Source organism: Delphinus delphis, chromosome 2 (genome assembly GCF_949987515.2).
Source record: "Delphinus delphis chromosome 2, mDelDel1.2, whole genome shotgun sequence".
NCBI classification, from domain to species: Eukaryota; Metazoa; Chordata; class Mammalia; order Artiodactyla; family Delphinidae; genus Delphinus; species Delphinus delphis.
In genome coordinates this window covers 145,993,366-146,015,378 of record NC_082684.1, presented here as the reverse complement: position 1 = coordinate 146,015,378, position 22,013 = coordinate 145,993,366, and the positions used below count along the sequence as shown (strand labels likewise).

The following is a 22,013-nucleotide window of genomic DNA, read 5'->3' as shown; positions in this document are numbered from 1 at the left end:
TATTGACTGATTCTTTTTCTCCTGGATATCGGTTACATTTTCCTGCTTCTTGACTTGGTTAGTGATTTTTTACCAAATGCTAGACACTGAATATTATATTGTTGAGCATTTCTCTTTAGTGTGCTTTTTGAAGACAGTGTTGAATTTTGACAGGTAGTTATTTGCCAGTTTAATCACTTTGAGACCTGTTTTTAAGTTTTGCTAGAGTGTGTCTAGAGCAGCCTTCAGGAATAGTTCAGCTCTATCCTTAAGTCTTCCCCTAAAGAGACCTTTCAGGATCTCCACTGAATGTCCCTGATGATCACTGAGGATTGTCATTCTGGGTGATTAGACCTCAGATGTCTTCCTGCCCTGTGTGAGCTATGGGAATTGTTCTATTTACAGCTCCCTAATGGTGCTTTATCTGGCCTTCTTGAATTTTCATGTATTTAGGTGTAGCCTAATAGACTCAAGGGATTTCCTGTGTAGATTCGTGAAGCTCTCTCCTAGTGTAGTTCCTCCTTACTTGAACCTTCACACAAATTCCCAGCTGCCTGTCTCCTCCAGCTGTGTTCTGTTTCCTCAACTCAGTGGACCTCTGGGCTCTGTTTGTATTTTCTCTTCCCTGTAGCCTCAGTGTGGATATTGCCTCCCAGAAGAATGCTGGGGTGATTGTAGGACTTGTTCTGATTTTCCCTTTTCTCAGGAATCACAACCCTACTGTTTTCCAGTATTTCTAAACAGTTATTAAACATATCTTAATCATTTTTTCTGGTTGTTTACAGTGCATTTTTGTGTTACGTGTTTATTATTTCTTCATGGCCGGAAGACTTAATCTCACTTTTGTTTTGTTTTTTGGTTAAGTTCAAGTTATTGGTGCACTCCACAAGTTTCTCTGACCATGGATTTGTCATATTAACACTCATATTAACATCAGTAACTCACCTTTTTTAAAAAAATGTCTGCCCTCTTGTTATCTTGCTCCAGGTAAAATTGATCTCTGTGTCATTTCCTAAAGCTGCTTTGTTCTTTTCTGCTTTCATAGTAAAAACTCTTCAAAAGCATTTTCTCACCTTCTTCATTTCCTTATATTGTAAACAAAGCTTTTTTCATTTTTGCCTGTATTTATCCTGCAAAATCATTATATGAATGTACCTATCTTTGTTTAATATTGTGTATCTATCATATACATATAAGAGTTGTATATTCTCATTTTTATATATTTTATTACATAGCTCTACCCCTTCCCCCATATTCTTTATTTCCTTCTTTTCCAGCTTAGGTTCCATGGTACACAACTTAATTATCCATTGAATATATTCTTAATTTCCCTGCCAGTGTAGTGCGTGGCAAAACCCAACCTAATTTCCCCCATACTGCTTGTCTATATGGCTGGACAAAAATACACAACCAAGTGGATTGGTCCTACTTTAACTTATTTACAAATATCAAGTGTAATGCTATTTTCCTCTCCTACTTTCTGAGAAGGTAGTCCCCTCTCCCACTTTCAGAGTTGATTATTAAACAGGTTATTTTTTCTCCTCATCTTTCCAATACCTCTTCCAACATTACCATTCTCAGTTCAAAACTTCTCCCTATTTTACTAAGAAAACAGTAAATTTTACATCAGTCTCTTGGCCTTTGTACCCATCTACTCTTCTTTCCCCCTCATTACCATGGATTACTATCTCTTCTGTCTAAAGCTGATCACCTCACTGTGCACTGGATCCCATAGTCTGTCTTACTCAAGGACTTTGCTCCTACAATTATCCTGTTTTCCATTCTCTTGCAAAAATCACATTTACTCTATCTGTGAAATTATTTGCATTAGCATACAGACATGCCATAGATCTCCAATATATATATTTTAAAACCTCCATAGATCTCATATGTACCTCTTGCCCTGTATCATTACTCTCCTTTATAGCAAAGCTTCTTAAAATAGTTGTCTCTACTCAATTTTTCTATTCCTCATTTGCCATTCTCTTGAAACTACAACAGTTAGGCTTCTATCTCTACTCTGCCTCTGAAACCATTCTTAACAAGGTCACTAGTAAGCCACATTGCCAGTTCTAGTCAGTTATTATTCCTCATAGTAATTTATAGCTCAGCAACATTTGACATAGTTGATTTCTCCCTCCTTGAAACACTTGATTTGGCTTCTGGAGCATCACACTCGTAATTTTCTTCCTTGTTTTCCTGACCTTTCTATGTTGAAGTGTCCAAGGCTCAGTCCTTGGCTCTGTGCTGTCTACATCCAATTCTGAGATGCACTCATTCATTTCCATGGCTTTATGTACCATCTATATGTTGTTCACTCTCACATTTCTACTTCTTGCTCGGATCTTTCTTTGAGCTCCAGACTCTTATTAACATCTTGCTTCCCACTTGATATCAGTACTTGGTATGTTAAACATCCTATGTCCTAAAGAGGGAGCTCTTGCTTCCCTGCTCTCTGCAGACCTTCTCCTTTTCTCCCTCTCAGGAAAAACACTGAGTTATTTAGGCCAAAATCCAAGAGTCATCTTGATCCTTCTCTTTCCTCACACCATCATCCAATCCATCAATGAGTCCTGCCAATTCTGTTTTCAAAATACATGGAATTAACTACTTCTCAAAAACTCATTACTCCCACCCAAGCCCAAGCTACTGTGTTTCACTTATACTATTCTAATGACCTCCTAGATTTCCTACACTCAGTAGCAATACCACAGTAGCTAGAGTACAGTTGACCCTTGAGCAGCCTGGGGTCTAGGGGCGCCGATCCTCTGAACAATCTAAAATCCCCATATATAGTCGGCCCTCTGTATCCCCAGTTCCTATGTACCCGTGGTTCCACATCCGCAGATTCAACCAACTGTGGATCCTGTATTACTGTAGTATTTACTATTGAAAAATTTCTGCGTGTAAGTGGACCCACATAGTTGAAACCCATGTTGGCTTAACTGCAATCCTTAAAAAAACTTAGGATAACACACACACACACACATCGACTAAAAACCCTCCAAAGACTTCCCATGTCATTCAGAATAAAATCCAAACTATGAGGCAGGGTTTACAAGGTCCACCTAAGGTCACCCTGGGTGTTTCTGCAATCTCGAGACCTAACACTGCCTGTGTCAGTGAGCTGAAGCCACACTGACCATGTAGGTGATCTTTGAATATATTAAATGCATTCCAGCCTCAGGGTCTTTGTCTTCTTTGTTCCTCCAGATCTATACATGAATCATTCCCTCATTTGGAAGCCTTTCCCTAACCACTGTATTTTAAATAATTATGTCCCTCCCCGTTGCTCTGTCCTCTTTTTTTTCCTTCTTCCTTTTTTTTAGAGGGGTTGGTGGTGCTTCACTGCACGGCTTGTGGGATCTTAGTTCCCTGACTAGGGATCGAACCAAGCCCAGCAGTGGAAGCACAGAGTCCTAACCACTGGACTGCCAGGGAATTCCCTTTCTTTTTCTTCATAGCCCTTATCACTGTCAGATGTTACATACGAGTGTGTATGTATGTATGTGTTTATCATCTGTCTCTTCCTCTAGAGTGCAAGCTTTACTAGAGGAGAACTTTGGTTAATTGTCATGTGCCCATCATGTAGAATAGTACCTGGCAACGTAGTAAGTGCTCGATAAATGTGTTGAATAAGTAAAACCTATTAGACATAGATATTACTACTCCCAATTTCAGATGTAGAAACTGAATCTACCACAGCTGGCAGATTTTTTGATTCCAAGTTTATTGCTTTTTGAACCTCAGCCACTTGTTTCTAGAACCTTATCTGATCATTTATTTGTCCTCATCTGATTTCTCCTCATCAGAAATACTATGGTTGTTTTTGTTACTCTTTAAGCATTTGCTACATTTGTTTTGTACTGTTACTGATGCATGCCTCTTTCTCGCACTATCCCAGTACCTTATGAATGCTTTAAAAATTATGGGAGAATCACAAATTATTTCCTCTTAGATCTCTTAGTATTTGAGTTTTAAACTTAGACTTGATTTTCTTTAAGCTGTCCAGCTTTTTCTTTTAAAACTAACGTGAAATTCAAGATTTGAGATTTTTCATAAAAATTTTCTCTAGCAACCTGTAAACTTCTTAATTTGGGAGGTAATAATAGATTTACTTTAGGAGAGAGTTTTCATCCTAAAACTACTCAATATTGGTATCTTGTCTGCACTTTGTAAAAAGTACTTAAGTATGATTGAAAACAGAAGTGTTTTCAAGTTTTTGTTAAGATTATCCCTTTCTTAATGGATTTTCTTGCATAGGAAAATTTTATTTCCTACTTTACTATTCTTCTGACTATCCTTTTTCTTTTTCACTTTTTCCCAAGAAGTGGGGCAGTATTGATTCAGCAGTAGGGGAACATCATGTGGTAAAGAAAGGTTTTCTTTTTTCTATGAAGTAGGTTACAGAGCCGCTAGCAGGAAAGAGAAGGGCAAAGATTCATTTCCATATTCTTATGAGAAGAGGCTGAAATGAGGCAGCAAGAATTGTGCCTTGGTAGCTAATGAGAGTCTCTGCCTTTTCCGTGTGAACAGTGAGAGAAATCAGGCTGCTCTTAGTGTAGCTACCACCCACAAAGCTGTGAAGAAGGCTGGTGAGAGCAGATGGTATCCAGGCACAGTTTGATTTGTGTAGAAACCTGCATAAAGAGCAGCATGTGTTTTGTTTTGTTTTGTTTTCCCCTTAATTACTGAGAGCCAGGGAGATCAGTGTTCAAATAAAACATAGTGATACAGCCAGGAGAAAAAATTGTAAAAGAAGAAAACAGACAACTACGTTGTTAACTGCATCATTTCAATTCCATGATATTTACTGAGAGTGTCTGCTTTGTATAATGCTCTGTACCAGGCATTGTAGGACATGCAAAGAAGAGTAAGTTAAATATTACAAAATAAATTCAGTTCAGTAAACATGTCACTAGTGCCTTTTATATGCTGCTGAAGTGCTGGGAATATAGAAATTAAAGTAGTTCTATCCTTAAGGAGCTTACAATATAGTGGGGGAAATGAAGTAAATGGATAGTTTCGGTTCCACACAAGCAGGTTCTATGATATATGTATATCAAGGTGCTATAGAAGCTCTGAAGAAACGGTACTTAATTCAACCTGGGAGGAGAGTGAGGAAGACAGTGAGGGAAGGCTTCTGGGAGAAGGTAAAACCCCAGTGTATAGCTCTGAGTCTTGAAGGATGAATAGTTGCAGGAAATATCATGGCTGTTTGGGAGAGATCCAAGCAAGTACTGCTCTTGTAGCTGAAGGTAACATTTGTGGGAGGAGATGAGATTATGGTACCAGATTGTGATGGAGTTTGGAGCTTGTCCTGTATGTTCATGTTTCTTCCTTTGTGGCCTGTAGACTCTGCAACAGCAACTCTAGAATATTTGCAGAAATGCAGGTCTAAACCCACACCAAGATATGGAAAATATCCATAGAATCTGTTGTTTTTGCTCAGAATTGGGATTTTCCTATATTGCTAATGTACAATAGAATGCTCTGTATTTAACAAATATTTTTTAAGTGATATATTTCATCAGGTTTACGCAAACACAGTATTTATGAGAGAATTTATGTCTTACATTGGTGTTTTAGGAGGTTCCCAAGAGAAGAACCATGATTATAAAATGTTGTTTATAAAGTAAATGTAGAAGACATGTATACTGACTCTTGGGATCAATAAAAAGGCAGAAAATTCCAAACAAAAAGCAATTTGGAAGCCTAATTTGTGACTACATCTTTAAGGATATATTTTCCTAAAACCAGTTCAGAGTGAGAATTCCCTGAGACCTCTGTCACTCAGTGTTCAGTCTCTGGCCGTGTGTGTGTGTATACAGTTCAGGAGAAAGCAAGGAATATGGAAATGGAAAACGTTTCAGAATAATAGAAAGAACTTATGATATGTTTATAAATGTTCTACATATCTCTCTTACTGTACAGGAATTAGAGAATAAAAGAAGACTACAAAAACAAGCTGCCGCTAGTCAAAGTGCCATGGAAGTTCGCTTGAATAGAGCTCTAGAAGAAGCAGAAAAGTATAAACTGGAGTTAAGTAAAGTAAAGCAAAATAACAAGGTATGGAAAAACTGAATAATTTGGGTAGTGATCACCTTTGGTAACTTTCTCTTTTAGGCAAGACTCGAAAGTGATAGTTTTTAAATTATAATTCTTGATGTCACGGTAAACACACCTCTTTTCAGAAGAAATATCCTTATTAGCAATATGTACATTTCCAATAAGTTAGAATTATATTGCTTGGACTAGTGCCATACTTGGGTGATAGCACAACTCTTTGGAGAATTCATTCATTTTTTTCATCCAACAGATCTTTATTGTGTGCCCATCTTATATGCCAGACACCTTTCTAATCTCTTGGAATAAATAAATGGTGGGGAAAAGTCTGTTTTGAATCTCAAGTCTGTTCTATCCCTCTCTGAGCCTCAATTTTCTAATATATAATGCAAGGGGCTATTTTACAGGGCAGTGGTTCTCAAACTTGAGCATATATCAGAATCACCTGGAGGGTTTATTTAAACATAGATTCCTGGGTCCCACCCACAGATTTTCTTATTCAGTAGATTTGGGGTGAGACTTGAGAATGTGCAGGTTTTTTTGTTTTTTGTTTTTTTTAAATTTTTATTGGAGTGTAGTTGATTTACAGTGTTGTGTTAGTTTCTGTTGTACAGCGAAATGAATCAGTTATACATATATATATATATATATATATATATATATATATATATATATATATATATATATATATATCTCCATTCTTTTTTAGATTCTATTCCCATATAGGCCATTACAGAGAATTGAGTAGAGTTCCCTGTGCTACACAGTACTGTGTGTATGTCAATTCCAACCTTCCAGTTTATCCCTCCCCCCTTTACCCTCTGGTAACCATGTTTGTTTTCTAGATCTGTGACTCTATTTCTGTATTGTAGATAAGTTCATTTGTACCCTTTTCTTAGATTCCACATATAAGCAATATCATGTGGTATTTGTCTTTCTCTGTTTGACTTACTTCACTCACTATGACGATCTCTAGGTCCATCCATGTTGCTGCAAATGGCACTATATTGTTCTTTTTTATGGCTGAGTAATATTCCATCGTGTGTGTGTGCGCGCGCGTGTGTGTGTGTGTGTGTGTGTGTGTACACATATATATATACACACCACATCTTCTTTATCCATTCCACTGTTGATGGACATTTAGGTTGCATCCATGTCCTGGTTATTGTAAATAGTGCTGCAGTGAACATTGGGGTGCATGTATCTTTTCAAGTTATGGTTTTCTCCAGATATGTGCCCAGGAATGGGATTGCTGGATCATATAGTACCTGAATTTTTAGTTTTTTAAGGAACCTCCATACTGTTCTTCATAGTGTCTGTATCAATTTACATTCCCACCAACAGTGCAGGAGGGTTCCCTTTTCTCCACACCCTCTCCTCATTTATTGTTTGTAGACTTTTTGATGATGGCCATTCTGACTGGTGTGAGGTGATACCTCACTGTAGTTTTGACTTGCATTTCTCTAATAATTAGTGACGTTGAGCATCTTTTCATGTGCCTCTGGGCCATCTGTATGTCTTCTTTGGAGAAATGTCTATTTAGATCTTCCACCCTTTTTTTTTTTTCTTTTTGTGGTACGCGGGCCTCTCACTGTTGTGGCCTCTCCCGTTGCGGAGCACAGGCTCCAGATGCGCAGGCTCAGCGGCCATGGCTCACGGGCCCAGCCACTCTGCAGCATGTGAGATCTTCCCAGACCGAGGCACGAACCCGTGTCCCCTGCATCGGCAGGCGGACTCCCAACCACTGCGCCACCAGGGAAGCCCTTCCACCCATTTTTTGATTGGGTTGTTTGGTTTTTTGATATTGAGCTACATGAGCTGTTTGTATATTTTGGAGATTAATCCCTTGTCAATTGCCTCATTGGCAAATATTTTCTCCCATTCTGAGGGTTGTCTTTTGTTTATGGTTTCCTTTGCTGTGCAAAAGCTTTTAAGTTTAACTAGGTACCGTTTATTTATTTTTATTTTCATTTTCATTACTCTTGGAGGTGGATTGAAAAAGATCTTGCTACGATTTATGTCAGAGAGTGTTCTGCCTATGTTTTCCTCTAGGAGTTTTTATAGTATCTGCCTTACATTTATGTCTTTAATCCATTTTGAGTTTATTTTAGTGTATGGTGGTAGGGAGTGTTCTAATTTCATTCTTTTACATGTAGCTGTCCAGTTTTACCAGCACCACTTACTGAACAGGCTGTCTTTTCTCCATTGTATATTCTTGCCTTCTTTGTCATAGATTGGGTGACCATAGCTGTGTGGGTCTGTCTCTGGACTTTCTATCGTGATCCATTGATCTGTATTTCTGTTTTTGTGCCGGTACCATACTGTTTTGATTATTGTGGCTTGTAGTATAGTCTCAAGTCAGGGAGCCTGATTCCTCCAGCTCCTTTTTTCTTTCTCAAGATTGCTTTGGCTATTTGTGGTCTTTTGTGTTTCCATAAAAATTGTAAAATATTTTGTTCTAGTTCTTTGAAAAATGCCATTGGTAACTTGGTAGGGATTGTATGAAATCTGTAGATTGCTTTGGGTAGTATAGTCATTTTCACAATGTTGATTCTTCCAATCCAACAACATGGTATATCTCTCCATCTGTTTGTGTCATCTTTTATTTCTTTCATCAGCATCTCATAGTTTTCAAGGAAAGGTCTTTTGTCTCCTTGGGTAGGTTTATTCCTAGGTATTTTATTCTTTTTGATGCCATGGTAAGTGGGATTGTTTCCTTGATTTCTGTTTCTGATCTTTCATTGTTATTGTATAGGAATGCAAGAGATTCCTGTGTATTAATTTTCTATCCTGCAATTTTACCGATGCATTGATGAGCTCTAGTAGTTTTCTGGTAGCATCTTTAGCATTTTCTATGTGTAGTATCATGTCATCTGCAAACAGTGACAGTTTTACTTCTTCTTTTCCAATTTGGATTCCTTCTATTCCTTTTTCTTCTCTGATTGCATGGCTAGGACTTCCAAAACTATGTTGAATTATAGTAGTGAGAGTGAACATCCTTGTCTTGTTCCTGATCCTAGAGGAACTGCTTTCAGTTTTTTACCATTGAGAATGATGTTTGCTGTGGGTTTGTCATGTATGGCCTTTATGATGTTGAGGTGTGTTCCCTCTGCTCGCTTTCTGGAGATTCTTTATCATAATTGGGTGTTGAATTTTGACAAAAGCTTTTTCTGCATCTATTGAGATGATCATGTGGTTTTATTCTTCAATTTGTTTTTTCTTTAATATTAATCTATTTATTTGGCTGCGCAGGGTCTTAGTTGCAGCATGCAGGATCTTTGTTGCCGTATGCGGCATCTGTTGCGACATGCAGGATACTTAGTTGCAGCATGCAGGATCTAATTCCCTGACCAGGGATCGAACCCAGCCCCCTGCGTTGGGAGCAAGGAGTCTTAACCCTGCTTAACTAGTCTTCACTGGACTGCCAGGGAGGTCCCTATTCAGTTTGTTGATGTGATGTATCAGATTGTTTGATTTCTGTTATTGCAAAATCCTTGCGTCCCTGGGATAAATCCCACTTGATCATGGTGTATGATCCTTTTAATGTGTTGTTGGATTCAGTTTGCTAGTATTTGTTTGAGGATTTTTGCATTTATTTTCATCAGTGATATTTGCCTGTAATTTTCTTTTTTTGTGATACCTTTGTCTGGTTTTGGTGTCAGGGTGACAGTGCCCTTGCCTCATAGAATGACCTTGAGAGTGTTTCCTTTCTCTGCAATTTTTTGGAAGAGTTTCAGAAGGCTAGGTGTTAACTCTTCTCTAAACATTTGATAGAATTTCCCTGTGAAGCCATCTGGTCCTGGGCTTTTGTTTGTTGGAAGATTTTTAATCACAGTTTCAATTTCAGTACTTGTGATTGGTCTGTTCATATTTCTATTTCTTCCTGGTTCAGTCTTGGAAGGTTGTACATTTCTAAGAATTTGTCCATTTCTTCCAGATTGTCCGTTTTATTGGCATATAGTTGCTTGTAGTAGTCTCTTATGATCCTTTGTATTTCTGTGGTGTCCATTGTAACTTCTCCGTTTTCATATCTAATTTTATTGATTTGAGCCCTCTCCCTTTTTTTCCTTGATGGGTCTGGCTAAAGGTTTATCAATTTTATCTTCTAAAGGAACCGACTTTTAGTTTCATTGATCTTTGCTATTTGTTTTCTTCATCTCTGTTTCATTTATTTCTGCTCTGATGTTTATGTTTTCTTTCCTTCTGTTAACTTTAGGTTTTGTTTATTCTTCTTTCTCTCGTTGCTTTAGGCATAAGGTTTGGTTGTTTGAGATTTTTCTTGTTTCTTGAGGTAGGAGTGTATTGCTATAAACTTCCCTCTTAGAAATGCTTTTGCTGCATCCCTTAGGTTTTGGATTCTCATCTTTTTGTTGTCATTTGTCTCTAGGTATTTTTTTAATTTCCTTTTTGATTTTTTTAGTGATCCATTGGTTATTTAGTAACATATTGTTTAGCTTCCATGTGTTTGTGTTTTTTACAGGGTTTTTTGCCTGTAATTTATTTCTAATCTCATAGCTTTGTGGTTGGAAAAGATGCTTGATATGATTTCAGTTTTCTTAAATTTACCAAGGCTTGATTTGTGACCCAAGATGTGATCTGTCCTGGAGAATGTACCATGTGCATTTGAGAAGAAAGTGTATTCTGCTGCTTTTGGATGGGATGTCCTATAAATATCAATTAAGTCAATTAAGTCTATCTGGTCTAATACTTCTGTTTACTTATTAATTTTCTGTCTCAGTGATCTGTCCATTGTGTAAGAGAGGTGTTAAAGTCCCCCTCTATGGTTGTGTTACTATCAATTTCTCCTTTTATGGCTGTAAGCATTTGCCTTATATATTGAGGTGCTCCTATGTTGGTTGCATATATATTTACAATTGTGTACTTAAATATGCAATTGTAAATTCGTCTTGGATTGATCCCTTGATCATTATGTAACATCCTTTCTTGTCTTGTAACAGTTATAAGGTCTATTTTGTCACATATAAGTATTGCTGTTGCAGCTTTGTTTTGATTTCCATTCGCATGGAGTATCTTTTTCCATCCCCTCACTTTCAGTCTGTAAGTATCCCTAGGTCTGAGGTGGGTCTCTTGTAGACAGCATAGATATGGGTCTTGTTTTTGTATCCATTCACGCAGTCTGTGTGTTTTGGTTGGAGCATTTAATCTATTTACACTTTAGGTAATTATCAATATGTATGTTCCTATTGCCATTTTCTTAATTGTCATGGGTTCGTTTTTGTGGGTCTTTTTTCTTCCCTTACTCCTTTGTTGTTTTCTTTTGTGGTTTGATGACCATCTTTAGTGTTGTGTTGGGTTGCTTTTTCTTTTTTGTGTGTTTATCTATTGTAATTTTCAGGTTTGCACGTCCTATGAGGCTTTGATAAAGCAGTCTTTATATATACAAGGTTGTTTTAAGTTGCTGTTCTCTTAATTTCAAATGCTATTCCCATTTTCTGCATTTGTACTTTTCTCACGGTTGCTGGATTTGATATCATATTTGTGTATGGATGATTTCCTGCCTTTACTGTATGTTTGGCTTTACCAGTGAGCTTTCGCATTTTTGATTTTCTTGTTTCTAGTTGTGACCTCTTCCCCCATCCACCCCCCGCCTAGAGAAGTTCCTTTAGGAGTTTAGAAGTTCATTTGTTGTAAAGCTGGTTTGGTGGTACTGAATTCTCTTAGCTTTTGCTTGTCTGTAAAGCTTTTGATTTCTCTGTTGAATCTGAATGAGAACCTTGCTGGGTTCTCATTTCAGCCCCACCTAATAGTGTATTCTTGGTTGTAGGTTTTTCTCTTTCATCACTTTAAGTATATCCTGCCACTCCCTTCTGGCCTGCAGAGTTTCTGCTGAAAAATCAGCTGATAACCTTATGGGGATTACCTTGTATGTTATTTGTTCCTTTTCCCTTGTTTCTTTTAATATTTTTTCTTTGTATTTAATTTTTGTTAGCTTGATTAATTTGTGTCTCAGCGTGTTCCTCCTTGGATTTATCCTGTATGCGACTCTCTGCGTTTCCTGGACTTGGGTGACTATTTCCTTTCCCATGTTAGGGAAGTTTTCCACTATAATCTCTTCAAATATTTTCTCAGGCCCTTTCTCTTTTTCTTCTTCCTCTGGGACTCCTATAATTAGAATGTTGGTGCATTTAATGTTGTCCCAGAGGTCTCTGAGACTGTCCTCATTTCTTTTCATTCTTTTTCTTTATTCTGTTCTGCAGCAGAGATTTCTACCATTCTGTCTTCCAGGTCACTTATTTGTTCTTCTGCCTCAGTTATTCTGCTATTGATTCCTTCTAGTCTATTTTCATTTCAATTATTGTACTGTTCATCTCTGTTTTTTTGTTCTTTAGTTCTTCTAGGTCTTTGTTAAACATTTCTTGTATCTTCCCTATCTGTGCCTCCATTCTTTTTCCAAGATCTTGGATCATGTTTACTATCATTACTCTGAATTTTTCTTTAGGTAGATTGCCTGTCTCCGCTTTATTTAATTGTTCTTGTAGGTTTCTATCTTCCTCCTTCATCTGCAGCATATTTCTTTGTCTTTTCAATTTGTCTAACTTACTGTATGTGTGGTCTCCTTTCTGCAGGCTGCAGGATTGTAGTTCCTCTTACTTCTGGTGTCTGTCTCACCTAGTGGGTGAGGTTTGTCCAGAGGCTTGTGCCATTATCCCCTTGATAGGAGGTTTGACTGGTGTTGTGGTGACCAGAGCCTGCCCTGGATATTGAGTGGGGCCTCCCTTTGCTCTGTGGTTGTCAGTGTCCTGTCAAGGGTGGAGTCTGCTCCCTGGTTGGTAGAGTAGAGGCCCCAGATCTGTTTCTTAGCTGTGTTTCTGTACTGTGGTGTGAGGTAGGTGGGAATGCAGCACTCCCACTGGGAGATAAGCCACTGAGTATTCCTCCTCTGGAGCTGTTCACCGTGAACGTGCTCTGTTCTGTCCCCTTTCGCCCATTGTGCGGGCTCACAAAGTACACTGTTGTTGGCACTGATCTTGGTCCCACCTTAACTGCCGGCAGCTGGCTCTGGTGACTCTCAGACGTTGTTTTCACCAGGCCACTGGCACAGCTCAACTGAAGTCAGGTCCCAGGACTACAGTAGTCGTGCACCTGGACCTGCTGTGGAGCTATGGAAGCAGCTGAGACTCTGGCCTGGCCCAACCTCTGCATGTATGTGCCCACAAAGCCCACAGCTGCTAAAGCCAGACTCGACCCACCTGCTGGAGCACTTGTCCTTTCAGATGTTTTGCAGGCACTGAATTTAGGAAGCCATCAGCGGAGGTGTAACTCCGCAGTTCACGCAGCCATGAGGAGAGATTTCAGCTCTTCTTCCTTAGTCACATGGCCCCTGGGGTTCAGCTGTGGTTTCACACCTCTGTGTGTTCCTCCCACCAGAGTCTGCTCCAGAGGTTGTCGGAGCACAAGAGCCCATCAGGCAGGAAGGAACCGTGGTGGTGATCGGGGTGAGCAGGCTCCCCAGGTGGGAGGGTGCTGGGGTAGGGATTGGAACATGTGAGCCCATCAGGCAGCGATCAGGTGAGTGGGGCCCCCAGGCTGAGGGAAGGGGTGGAGGAGGCAATAGCAGAGCCATGAGAGCCAGCTCCAGCGGGAGCCCTCCTTAGTGCCCATGGATGCAGGGGCTGGTGCGTGACGGGAGAGGCTGTAATGGCCGCCCCGCCCTTTGCACATCACTCAGCAATGGTTCTTTGCCTCTGTGGAGGTCCAGGCTTCCTCCACGAGCATTCCTGGTTGTGGAGCTCCTTACTCCCGTCCCCTCTGGCTGTCTTCTCACACCCAACAGCAGTCCCCTCCCCAGGTTTGCTCTCCAAACCCCACATTCCAGCCACCAGCAGAAACCTGTCTCAGGCTGAGGTGCACAGGGCTGTGGCACAGACCGTCTCGTCCTGCTTCCTCTCCTCTTCCTTTTTCCTTCTTTCTTTTGTCCTACCCAGTTATATAGGGATCTTTCTTGTCCTTTTAGGTGTCTGAGGTCCTCTGCTAGTGTTCAGCAGGTGCTCTGTGAGAATTTTTCTATTTCTAAATGTATTCTTGATGCCTTTGTGGGGAGAGATGAACTCCACGTCCTCCTCCTCTTCCACTGTCTTGGAAAGTCCAAATATGCAGGTTTAACAAGTTACCAGCTGATGCTGATGCTAGTGGTTCTGAGATGACATTTTGTTAACCACTGTTATGGAGTTATTATAAGGATCACCATTGTGTCTCTAGCATCTAGCCAGTGATTGGTGTAGAATTAACACTCAGTTCCTGAAATATCTGTTGAATAAATGAAGACTCAAATATCAATGGGTGTGAAAGCCTTTTGTACACTCTATAAATACTGGCTATTAGTTTTTGGTTTTGTGTCAACCTGAAAGTGACACTCCATTAGGACAATACTTAGTTATTTAACAGTGCCTTGGATGATGGATTTAGGTGTCACCCTCCTTACATGCACAGATGATACATTTTGGATTAAATTAGTAACACTTAACAGGACATAGAACTAAATCAATCTTGGTAAGTACAATATTTTTAACACAGGCAAATATATTACAGTGACTACAAAGTTTTGTTTTTTTTTTTTTTTTTTTGTGGTACGCGGGCCTCTCACTGTTGTGGCCTCTCCCGTTGCGGAGCACAGGCTCCGGATGTGCAGGCTCAGCGGCCATGGCTCACAGGCCCAGCCTGTCCACGGCATGTGGGATCCTCCCGGGCTGGGGCACGAACCTGTGTCCCCTGCATCAGCAGGCGGACTCTCAACCACCGTGCCATCAGGGAAGCCCAGAGTTTTAAGATATTGTCTGTGTGTTAGTTTATGCTGTATGATCAGACTGTGTTAACATTCAAGAGCCATCCATAGTATGATGACTGGGAATTATTAATAGAATGTATTTAATGAACAAGTTAGGAAGTCAGCTTTACAGACTTGCCAGTAATTATGTTATTGGAGTATTATTTCTAATTTTGGTGTATTCTAAAGGGATTTTGAAGAAAATAAAATGTAATAATCATGTAAATATCAGTATTTGCTAATTCTGGTTTCAGATTTGAGCTGTATTTTAGCACATACATTAGAGAAGTAGAAAGAAAAACTTATTTCCATGACAACAGATGACTCTCCTATTCTAGCCAGCCATTTTGCAAATTCAAGTAATCAGGACTTGGTATGTGAACATCTCAGTTCAAAACCATCAACACTATAAAAACAACTTAGATGTGTTCAAGACAAATTTCTGACCCTAGGTCTGCATTTTGGTGATCGATTTAAACATAGTGGGATGACATTTTGTTGTATATGTTTAAGTATTTATTATCAAGTAGACATTTTGAGATCAGAGTTCTTAAATGTACTTGTTACATGTATATTGTTTCAGATTTCTGAAAAAATATGTGTATGTGTCTTAAGTTTTTGATTTTTAAATTATTTTGCCTTGTTTCTAACTTTGAGGGGTGTTTTCAAGATACGCAGTAAGATTTTCCTTGGAGTCTAATCTGTATATAAGTTTTTCTTTTGGGAGTAGTTATATTTTTTTCCATTTTAATTCTTTGTACCTTGCTTCTCTTTCTGATTAGACATATTATTATAGTTAGGTAGGCAAGTAAAATTATTCAGGTTTATATGTGTAAGAAATAGTAAGATTTCCATAAAATAGAACAATATTGTCTCATAGTCATCAGAAAGTTAAAGATTTATTTTAAAAATAATGATAAAAAAATTTAAAAAATTTAAAAAAGTAATGATAAACTCATTCTGCACAGAGCTTAGGAAACAAGTAAACTGGTTTAGAGTAACTTTTGAAAAGTCAGTCAACTTAAACCAGATGCTGCATTAGTGCAGGAACCCTGTCTCTTTCACTCCTATGCCTGAGTGCCTGGAACATAATAATTGCCTCTGAAACACACTGAAGGGAGGAATGATGAAAGACAACCCTGTGATGGTTTAACTGCGCATTTGATTAGATAGTTGCTTGAAGTTCATTTAAAGTATGTCACCAACTACATGTTACTTCATTTAGAAACAGATAATTTCTAATTCTTCATTAATTCATTTATAAATATTTATGAGGACCTGCTATGTACCTGTCAGATCTTTACTAGAGGCTGGAGATATAAAGGTGATAAAAAATAAGTATGGTCCTTGTAGTCATGCACCTTACAGTGGAGAAGTTAGATGTTATTTAGACAAAACATCAAGCAAAATTAAGGTGCAACTGTGATGAATGCCATGAAGGAGGGTACATGGTGCTTTGAGCAAGTAACCAGATCAGTGAGTGAATTTTAAAAAATGTAATCCTAAGCTAAGATCTGAAAAACATACAGGAGTTATATATCAGGGGAGAGATTGTGGGCAGAAGGAATAGCATTTAAAAAAATGGCTCTGCAGCAAGAAAGAAGACAGGGTAATGAAAGGCAGGGATGGATGTGAAGGGGATGTTGCAAAGGGAGGCTTCAAACACAGGGAGAGGCCAAACCATCTAGGCCTTCAGGCCATGGATTTTATCCAAAGGGCAGTGTAAGCCACTGCACTGTTATTTTGAAAAAGATGACAGGAGATGATGCCATGATCAGACATGCATCTGGAAGTACAGTCGTCTCTCAGTGTCCACGGGTGCTCAAGTCTCTTATATAGAATGATGCAGGGGCTTCCCTAGTGGCACAGTGGTTGAGAGTCTGCCTGCCGATGCAGGGGACACGGGTTTGTGCCCTGGTCCGGGAAGATCCCACATGCTGCGGAGCGGCTGGGCCCGTGAGCCATGGCCGCTGAGCCTGCACGTCCGGAGCCTGTGCTCCGCAATGGGAGAGACCACAACAGTGAGAGGCCTGCATACCGCAAAAAAACCAAACAAACAAACCAAGAACTTTATTAAACAAAATAGTCACCCTTTTGTTCCACTACCTTATGCCATTTTTCAAGCAACTTCATAATTCCATCTTCCTAATACTTTTTTATCTTTTTGAGCAAAGAACTGTACCTTTTACAGTCTTCCAGGGAATTGACATTTTTTCCATTAAGAGAATTTTGTAAAGAATGAAATAAATGGAAATCCGAAGGTGCAATGTCTGATGAATACAGTGGATAAATCAGAACTTCGCAGCCAAGCTGTAATAGTTTTTGCCTGGTCATCAGAGAAACACGTGGTCTCGCATTATCCTGATGGAAGATTCTGCATTTTCTGTTGACTAATTCTGGACGTTCTCATTTAGTGCCGCTTTCAGTTGGTCTGATTGGGAGTAGTATTTGTTGGAATCAATTGTTTGGATTTCTGGAAGGAGTTCATAATAGAGGACTCCCTTCCAGTCCCACCATATACACAACATCACCTTCTTTGGGTGAAGACCAGCCTTTGGTGTGGTTGGTGGTGGTTCATTTCGCTTGCCCCAAGATCTCTTCCCTTCCGCATTATTGTACATTATCCACTTTTCATCGCCTGTCACAATTTATTTTAAAAATGGAACATTTTCATTACATTTAAGTAGAGAATCACATGTGGAAATATGGTCAAGAAGGTTTCTTTTTGCTTAATTTATGTGGAACCCAAACATCAAAGCAATTAACATAACCAAGCTGGTGCAAATGATTTTCAACACTTGATTTGGATATTTTGAGTATGTTGGCTATCTTCTGTGTGGTATAATGTTCATTGTTCTCAATTAATATCTCAGTTTGATCGCTATCAACTTCAACTGGTCTACCCAACCGTGGGGCATTGTCCAGTGAGAAATCTCCAGCACCAAACTTCACAAACCACTTTTGACATGTTGGATCAGTCACAGCACCGTCTCCATACACTGCACAAATCGTTTTCTGTGTTTCAGTTGCGTTTTTACCTTTCTTGAAATAATAAAGCGTAATAGGCTGAAAATGTTGCTTTTCTTCCATCTTCAATATTAAAATGGCGACATAAAAATTCACCAATTTTGGGCTTCCCTGGTGGCACAGTGGTTGAGAGTCCGCCTGCCGATGCAGGGGACACGGATTCGTGCCCCGGTCCGGGAAGATCCCACATGCCGTGGAGCGGCTGGGCCCGTGAGCCATGGCTGCTGGGCCTGTGCATCCGGAGCCTGTGCTCTGCAACGGGAGAGGCCACAACAGTGAGAGGCCCGCATACTGGAAAAAAAAAAAAAATTCACCAATTTTGATGTCTTTTTTTAAATGCACGCTGATATGACAGCTGTCACAATCTAACAAAATTGTTTTGAATGAAGTTAAAGACAAGTAAGTGTTATTAGAGCCATCCTATGGAAAAAAACGAATGAACTTTTTGGCCAACCCAGTACATCTATAATTTAGTGAGTTTGGGCTCAACCATCTGTGTAACCACCACTTCAGTCAATAGATAGAATATTTTCATCACCCCCAGAAAGTTCCCTTATATTCTCTTTTCAAGTACTCCATCCTCCTAAGTGGAGGATGTTCTGATATTCGTGTTCTTGACTTTCATGTAAATGGAGCTGCATAGAATGTACTCCTTTGGGACTGGCTTCCTTCACTACACAATAATGTTGAGATTGATCCATGTTGTCAGGTTTTTTTTTCATGATCAGTCTTGCTAACCAGTTATCAGTTAATCTTTTCAACTTTTTAAAAATTTTTTCTATTGTCTGTTTTCTATTTTCACTGAATTCTCCTTATACAATTTTGTCTACTTTGCTTTTTTAAATATATTTATTGATATTCATATTTTTAAATAAATTTATTTATTGTTATATATTATTTTTGGTTGTGTTGGGTCTTCGTTGCTGCGCATGAGCTTTCTCTAGTTGCAGCGAGCGGGGGCTACTCTTCGTTGCGGTGTGCGTGCTTCTCATTGCAGTGGCTTCTCATTGCGGAGCACGGGCTCAAGGGTGCATGGGCTTCAGTAGATGCAGTGCATGGGCTCAGTAGTTGTGGCTCATGGGCTTAGCTGCTCCACGGCATGTGGGATCTTCCAGACCAGGGCTCAAACCTGTGTCCCCTGCACTGGAAGGCAGATTCCCAACCACTGCACCACCCGGGAAGCCCTGCTTTGCTTTTTAATTTGCAATCTTTTCAGTTTCTTAAATTGAAGACTTAGATCATTGATATTTCAACCTTCTTTTCCAATACAGCATTTAAAACTAAAATTTTCCTCAAAATGATACTTTAGCTGTCTCACAATTTTTTATTTGCCTATCTTTAAGTGTATGTATTTTTATTTCTATTTTATCACATTTATTGTGGTATAATTGACATATAATAAACCTGCCCATATTTAAAGTGTGTAAAATTTGATGATTTGTGACTATGTGTGTACCTATGATAAATCACCACAATAGAGATAATAAATATATCTATCACTCCCAAAAGTTTCCTTGTGACCCTTTATAATCATGCCTTTCTCCCAACCCCTATCTTCAGATAACTCATTTATATTTTCTAGAATTTCATATTTTTTAAAAGTGTAACTTCTTTCACTCAGTAAAATATTTTGAGATTCATCCACGTTACTGCATGTGACAGTAGTTCACTTTTAATAATTTTACACATGGTGTAAATCTACCAAATTATACCACCTGTTGATGGACATTAGGGTTGTTTCCACTTTTTGGCTATTACAAGTAAAGCCCACAGGCACATTCACGTGTAAGTCTTTGTGTGGACATGTGTTTTCATTTCTCTTGAGTAAACACCTAGGAGTCAATTATCTGGGTTGTATTTTACATGTACGTTCAGCTGCCAAACTGTTTTCTAAAATGGTTTTACCAATTTACATTCTCAACAGCACTGTATAAAAGCTGCAGTTGTTCCATACCTTCACCAACACTTACTGTGGTCAGTTTTTTGTATTTTAGCTGTTCTAATAAGTGCCTAGTGGTATTTCATATTATGATTTTAATTTGTATTTCCCTAATGACTAGTGATGTTGAGCATATTCATGTGAATATTTGCCATCTTGATATCCTTTTTCCAGTTTTATTGAGATACAACTGACATACAACATTCTATAAGTTTAAGATGTATAACATGATGATTTGACTTACATATTTTGTGAAATGATTACCATAATGTTTAGTTAATATCCATCATCTCATATGTATACAAAAAGAAAAAGAAAAAAATGGTTTTTTTCTGATGATGAGAACTCTTAGGATCTACTCTCTTAACTTTTAAATATACCATAGAGCAGTGTTAACTCTAGTCATCAAGTTGTATATTATATACCTAGTACTTTTTGTCTTATAGCAGGAAGTTTATACATTTCGACCACCGTCATCCAATCCCACCCTCCCACCACCCTCTGCCTCTGGTTACCACAAATCTTATCTCTTTTTCTGTGAGTTTATTTTTTTGTTTTTGTTTTAGATTCTACACATAAGTGAGATCATACAGTATTTGACTTTCTCTGACTTATTTCACTTAGATAATGCCTTCAAAAGCCCATCCATGATGTTAATGGCAGGATTTCCTTCTTTTTTATAGCTAAACAATATTCCATTGTGTATATATCCCACAACTTATTTATCCATTCATCTGTCACTGGACACTTAGGTTGTTTCTATGTCTTGGCTATTGCAAATGCTGCTGCTGTGAACATTGGGGTGCAGATATTTATTTGACAAAGTATTTTTGTTTCCTTTGGATATATTCTCAGTGGTGGAATTGCTGGATATATGGTAGTGATATTTTTAATTCCATAGTGATTGGAATATAATGTACAGTCTTATCAACAGTGCACAAGTGTTCCTTTTCCTCCACATCATCACCATCATGTGTTATCTCTTGTTTTGTTTTTTTTATGATAGCCATTCAAACAGTCATAAGGTGATACCTCATTGGGGTTTTTTTTTTCTTAAACCTATTTATTTTTTTAAAATTTTTGCCTGCATTTGTTCTCTGTTGCTGTGCGTGGGCTCTCTCCAGTTGCGGCGAGCAGGGGCTACTCTTCATTGCAGTGCGTGGGCTTCTCATTGAGGTGGCTTCTCTTGTCGCAGAGCACAGGCTCTAGGTGCACAGGCTGCAGTAGTTGTGGCACGCGAGCTCAGTAGTTGTGGCTTGCAGGCTCAGTAGTTGTGGTGCATGGGCTTAGTTGCTCCGTAGCATGTGGGATCTTCCTGAACCAGGGCTCAAACCCGTGTCCCCTGAATTGGCAGGTGGATTCTTAACCACTGTGCCACCAGGGAAGCCCCCTCATTGTGGTTTTATTTTGCATTTCCCAAATGATTAGAGATGTTGAGCACCTTTTCATGCACCTGTTGGCCATTTGTAAATCTTTGGAAAATTGTATATTCATGTCCTTTGCTCATTTTTTAAATTGGATAATTTGATTTTTTGTATGTTGAATTGTATGAATTCTTTATATGTGTTGAATATTAACCTCTTCAGATATATGGTTTACAGTATTTTTCCCATTCTGTAGGTTGCCTTTTCATTTTGTTGATCATTTTTTTTTTGCTGTGCAGAAGCTTTTTACTTTGACATAGTCCCACCTGTTTATTTTTCATTTTGTAACTTCTGATTTAGGTATCACATCCCAAAAAGTCATTACCAAGACCAATGTCAAGGCGCTTTATCCTGTGTTTTCTTCTAGGAGTTTTATGGTTTCTAGTCTTACATAGAAGTTTCTATTCCATTTTCAGTTCATTTTTGTGAGTGATGTAATATAGGACTAGTTTCATTCTTCTTACATGTGAATATCAAATTTTCCCAGCACCATTTACTGAAGAGACTGTCCTTTCCCCACTGAGTATTCTTGGCTCCTTTGTCAAATATTAGTTGACTGTACATGCTGGGGTTTGTTTCTGGGCTCTTGATTCTGTTCCAGTGGTCTATGTTTCTGATTTTATGCCAGTACCATACAAATTTTGATTACTACAGCTTTATAATGTAGCTTGAAATTGGCAAGTGTGATGCCTCTTGCTTTTTTCTTTCTCAGGATTACTTTGGCTATTGGGGTCTTTTGTGATTCCATATAAATTCAGGATTTTTTTTCCTAATTCTGTTTAAAATTTCTTCA

General features: G+C 38.7%; 1 protein-coding gene across 4 annotated transcripts in view; it reads left to right on the top strand.

Annotated features, from left to right (window-relative positions):
* Window positions 1–22,013, top strand: part of TEX9 (testis expressed 9) — a 216,143-nt gene that overhangs the window by 183,615 nt on the left and 10,515 nt on the right. For all 4 annotated transcript variants that reach the window (XM_060005921.1, XM_060005922.1, XM_069540484.1 and 1 more), the window contains one exon: window positions 5,914–6,048. In XM_060005921.1, coding sequence (XP_059861904.1) covers window positions 5,914–6,048 — 135 coding nt within the window. The remainder of the gene's footprint in view (window positions 1–5,913; window positions 6,049–22,013) is intronic.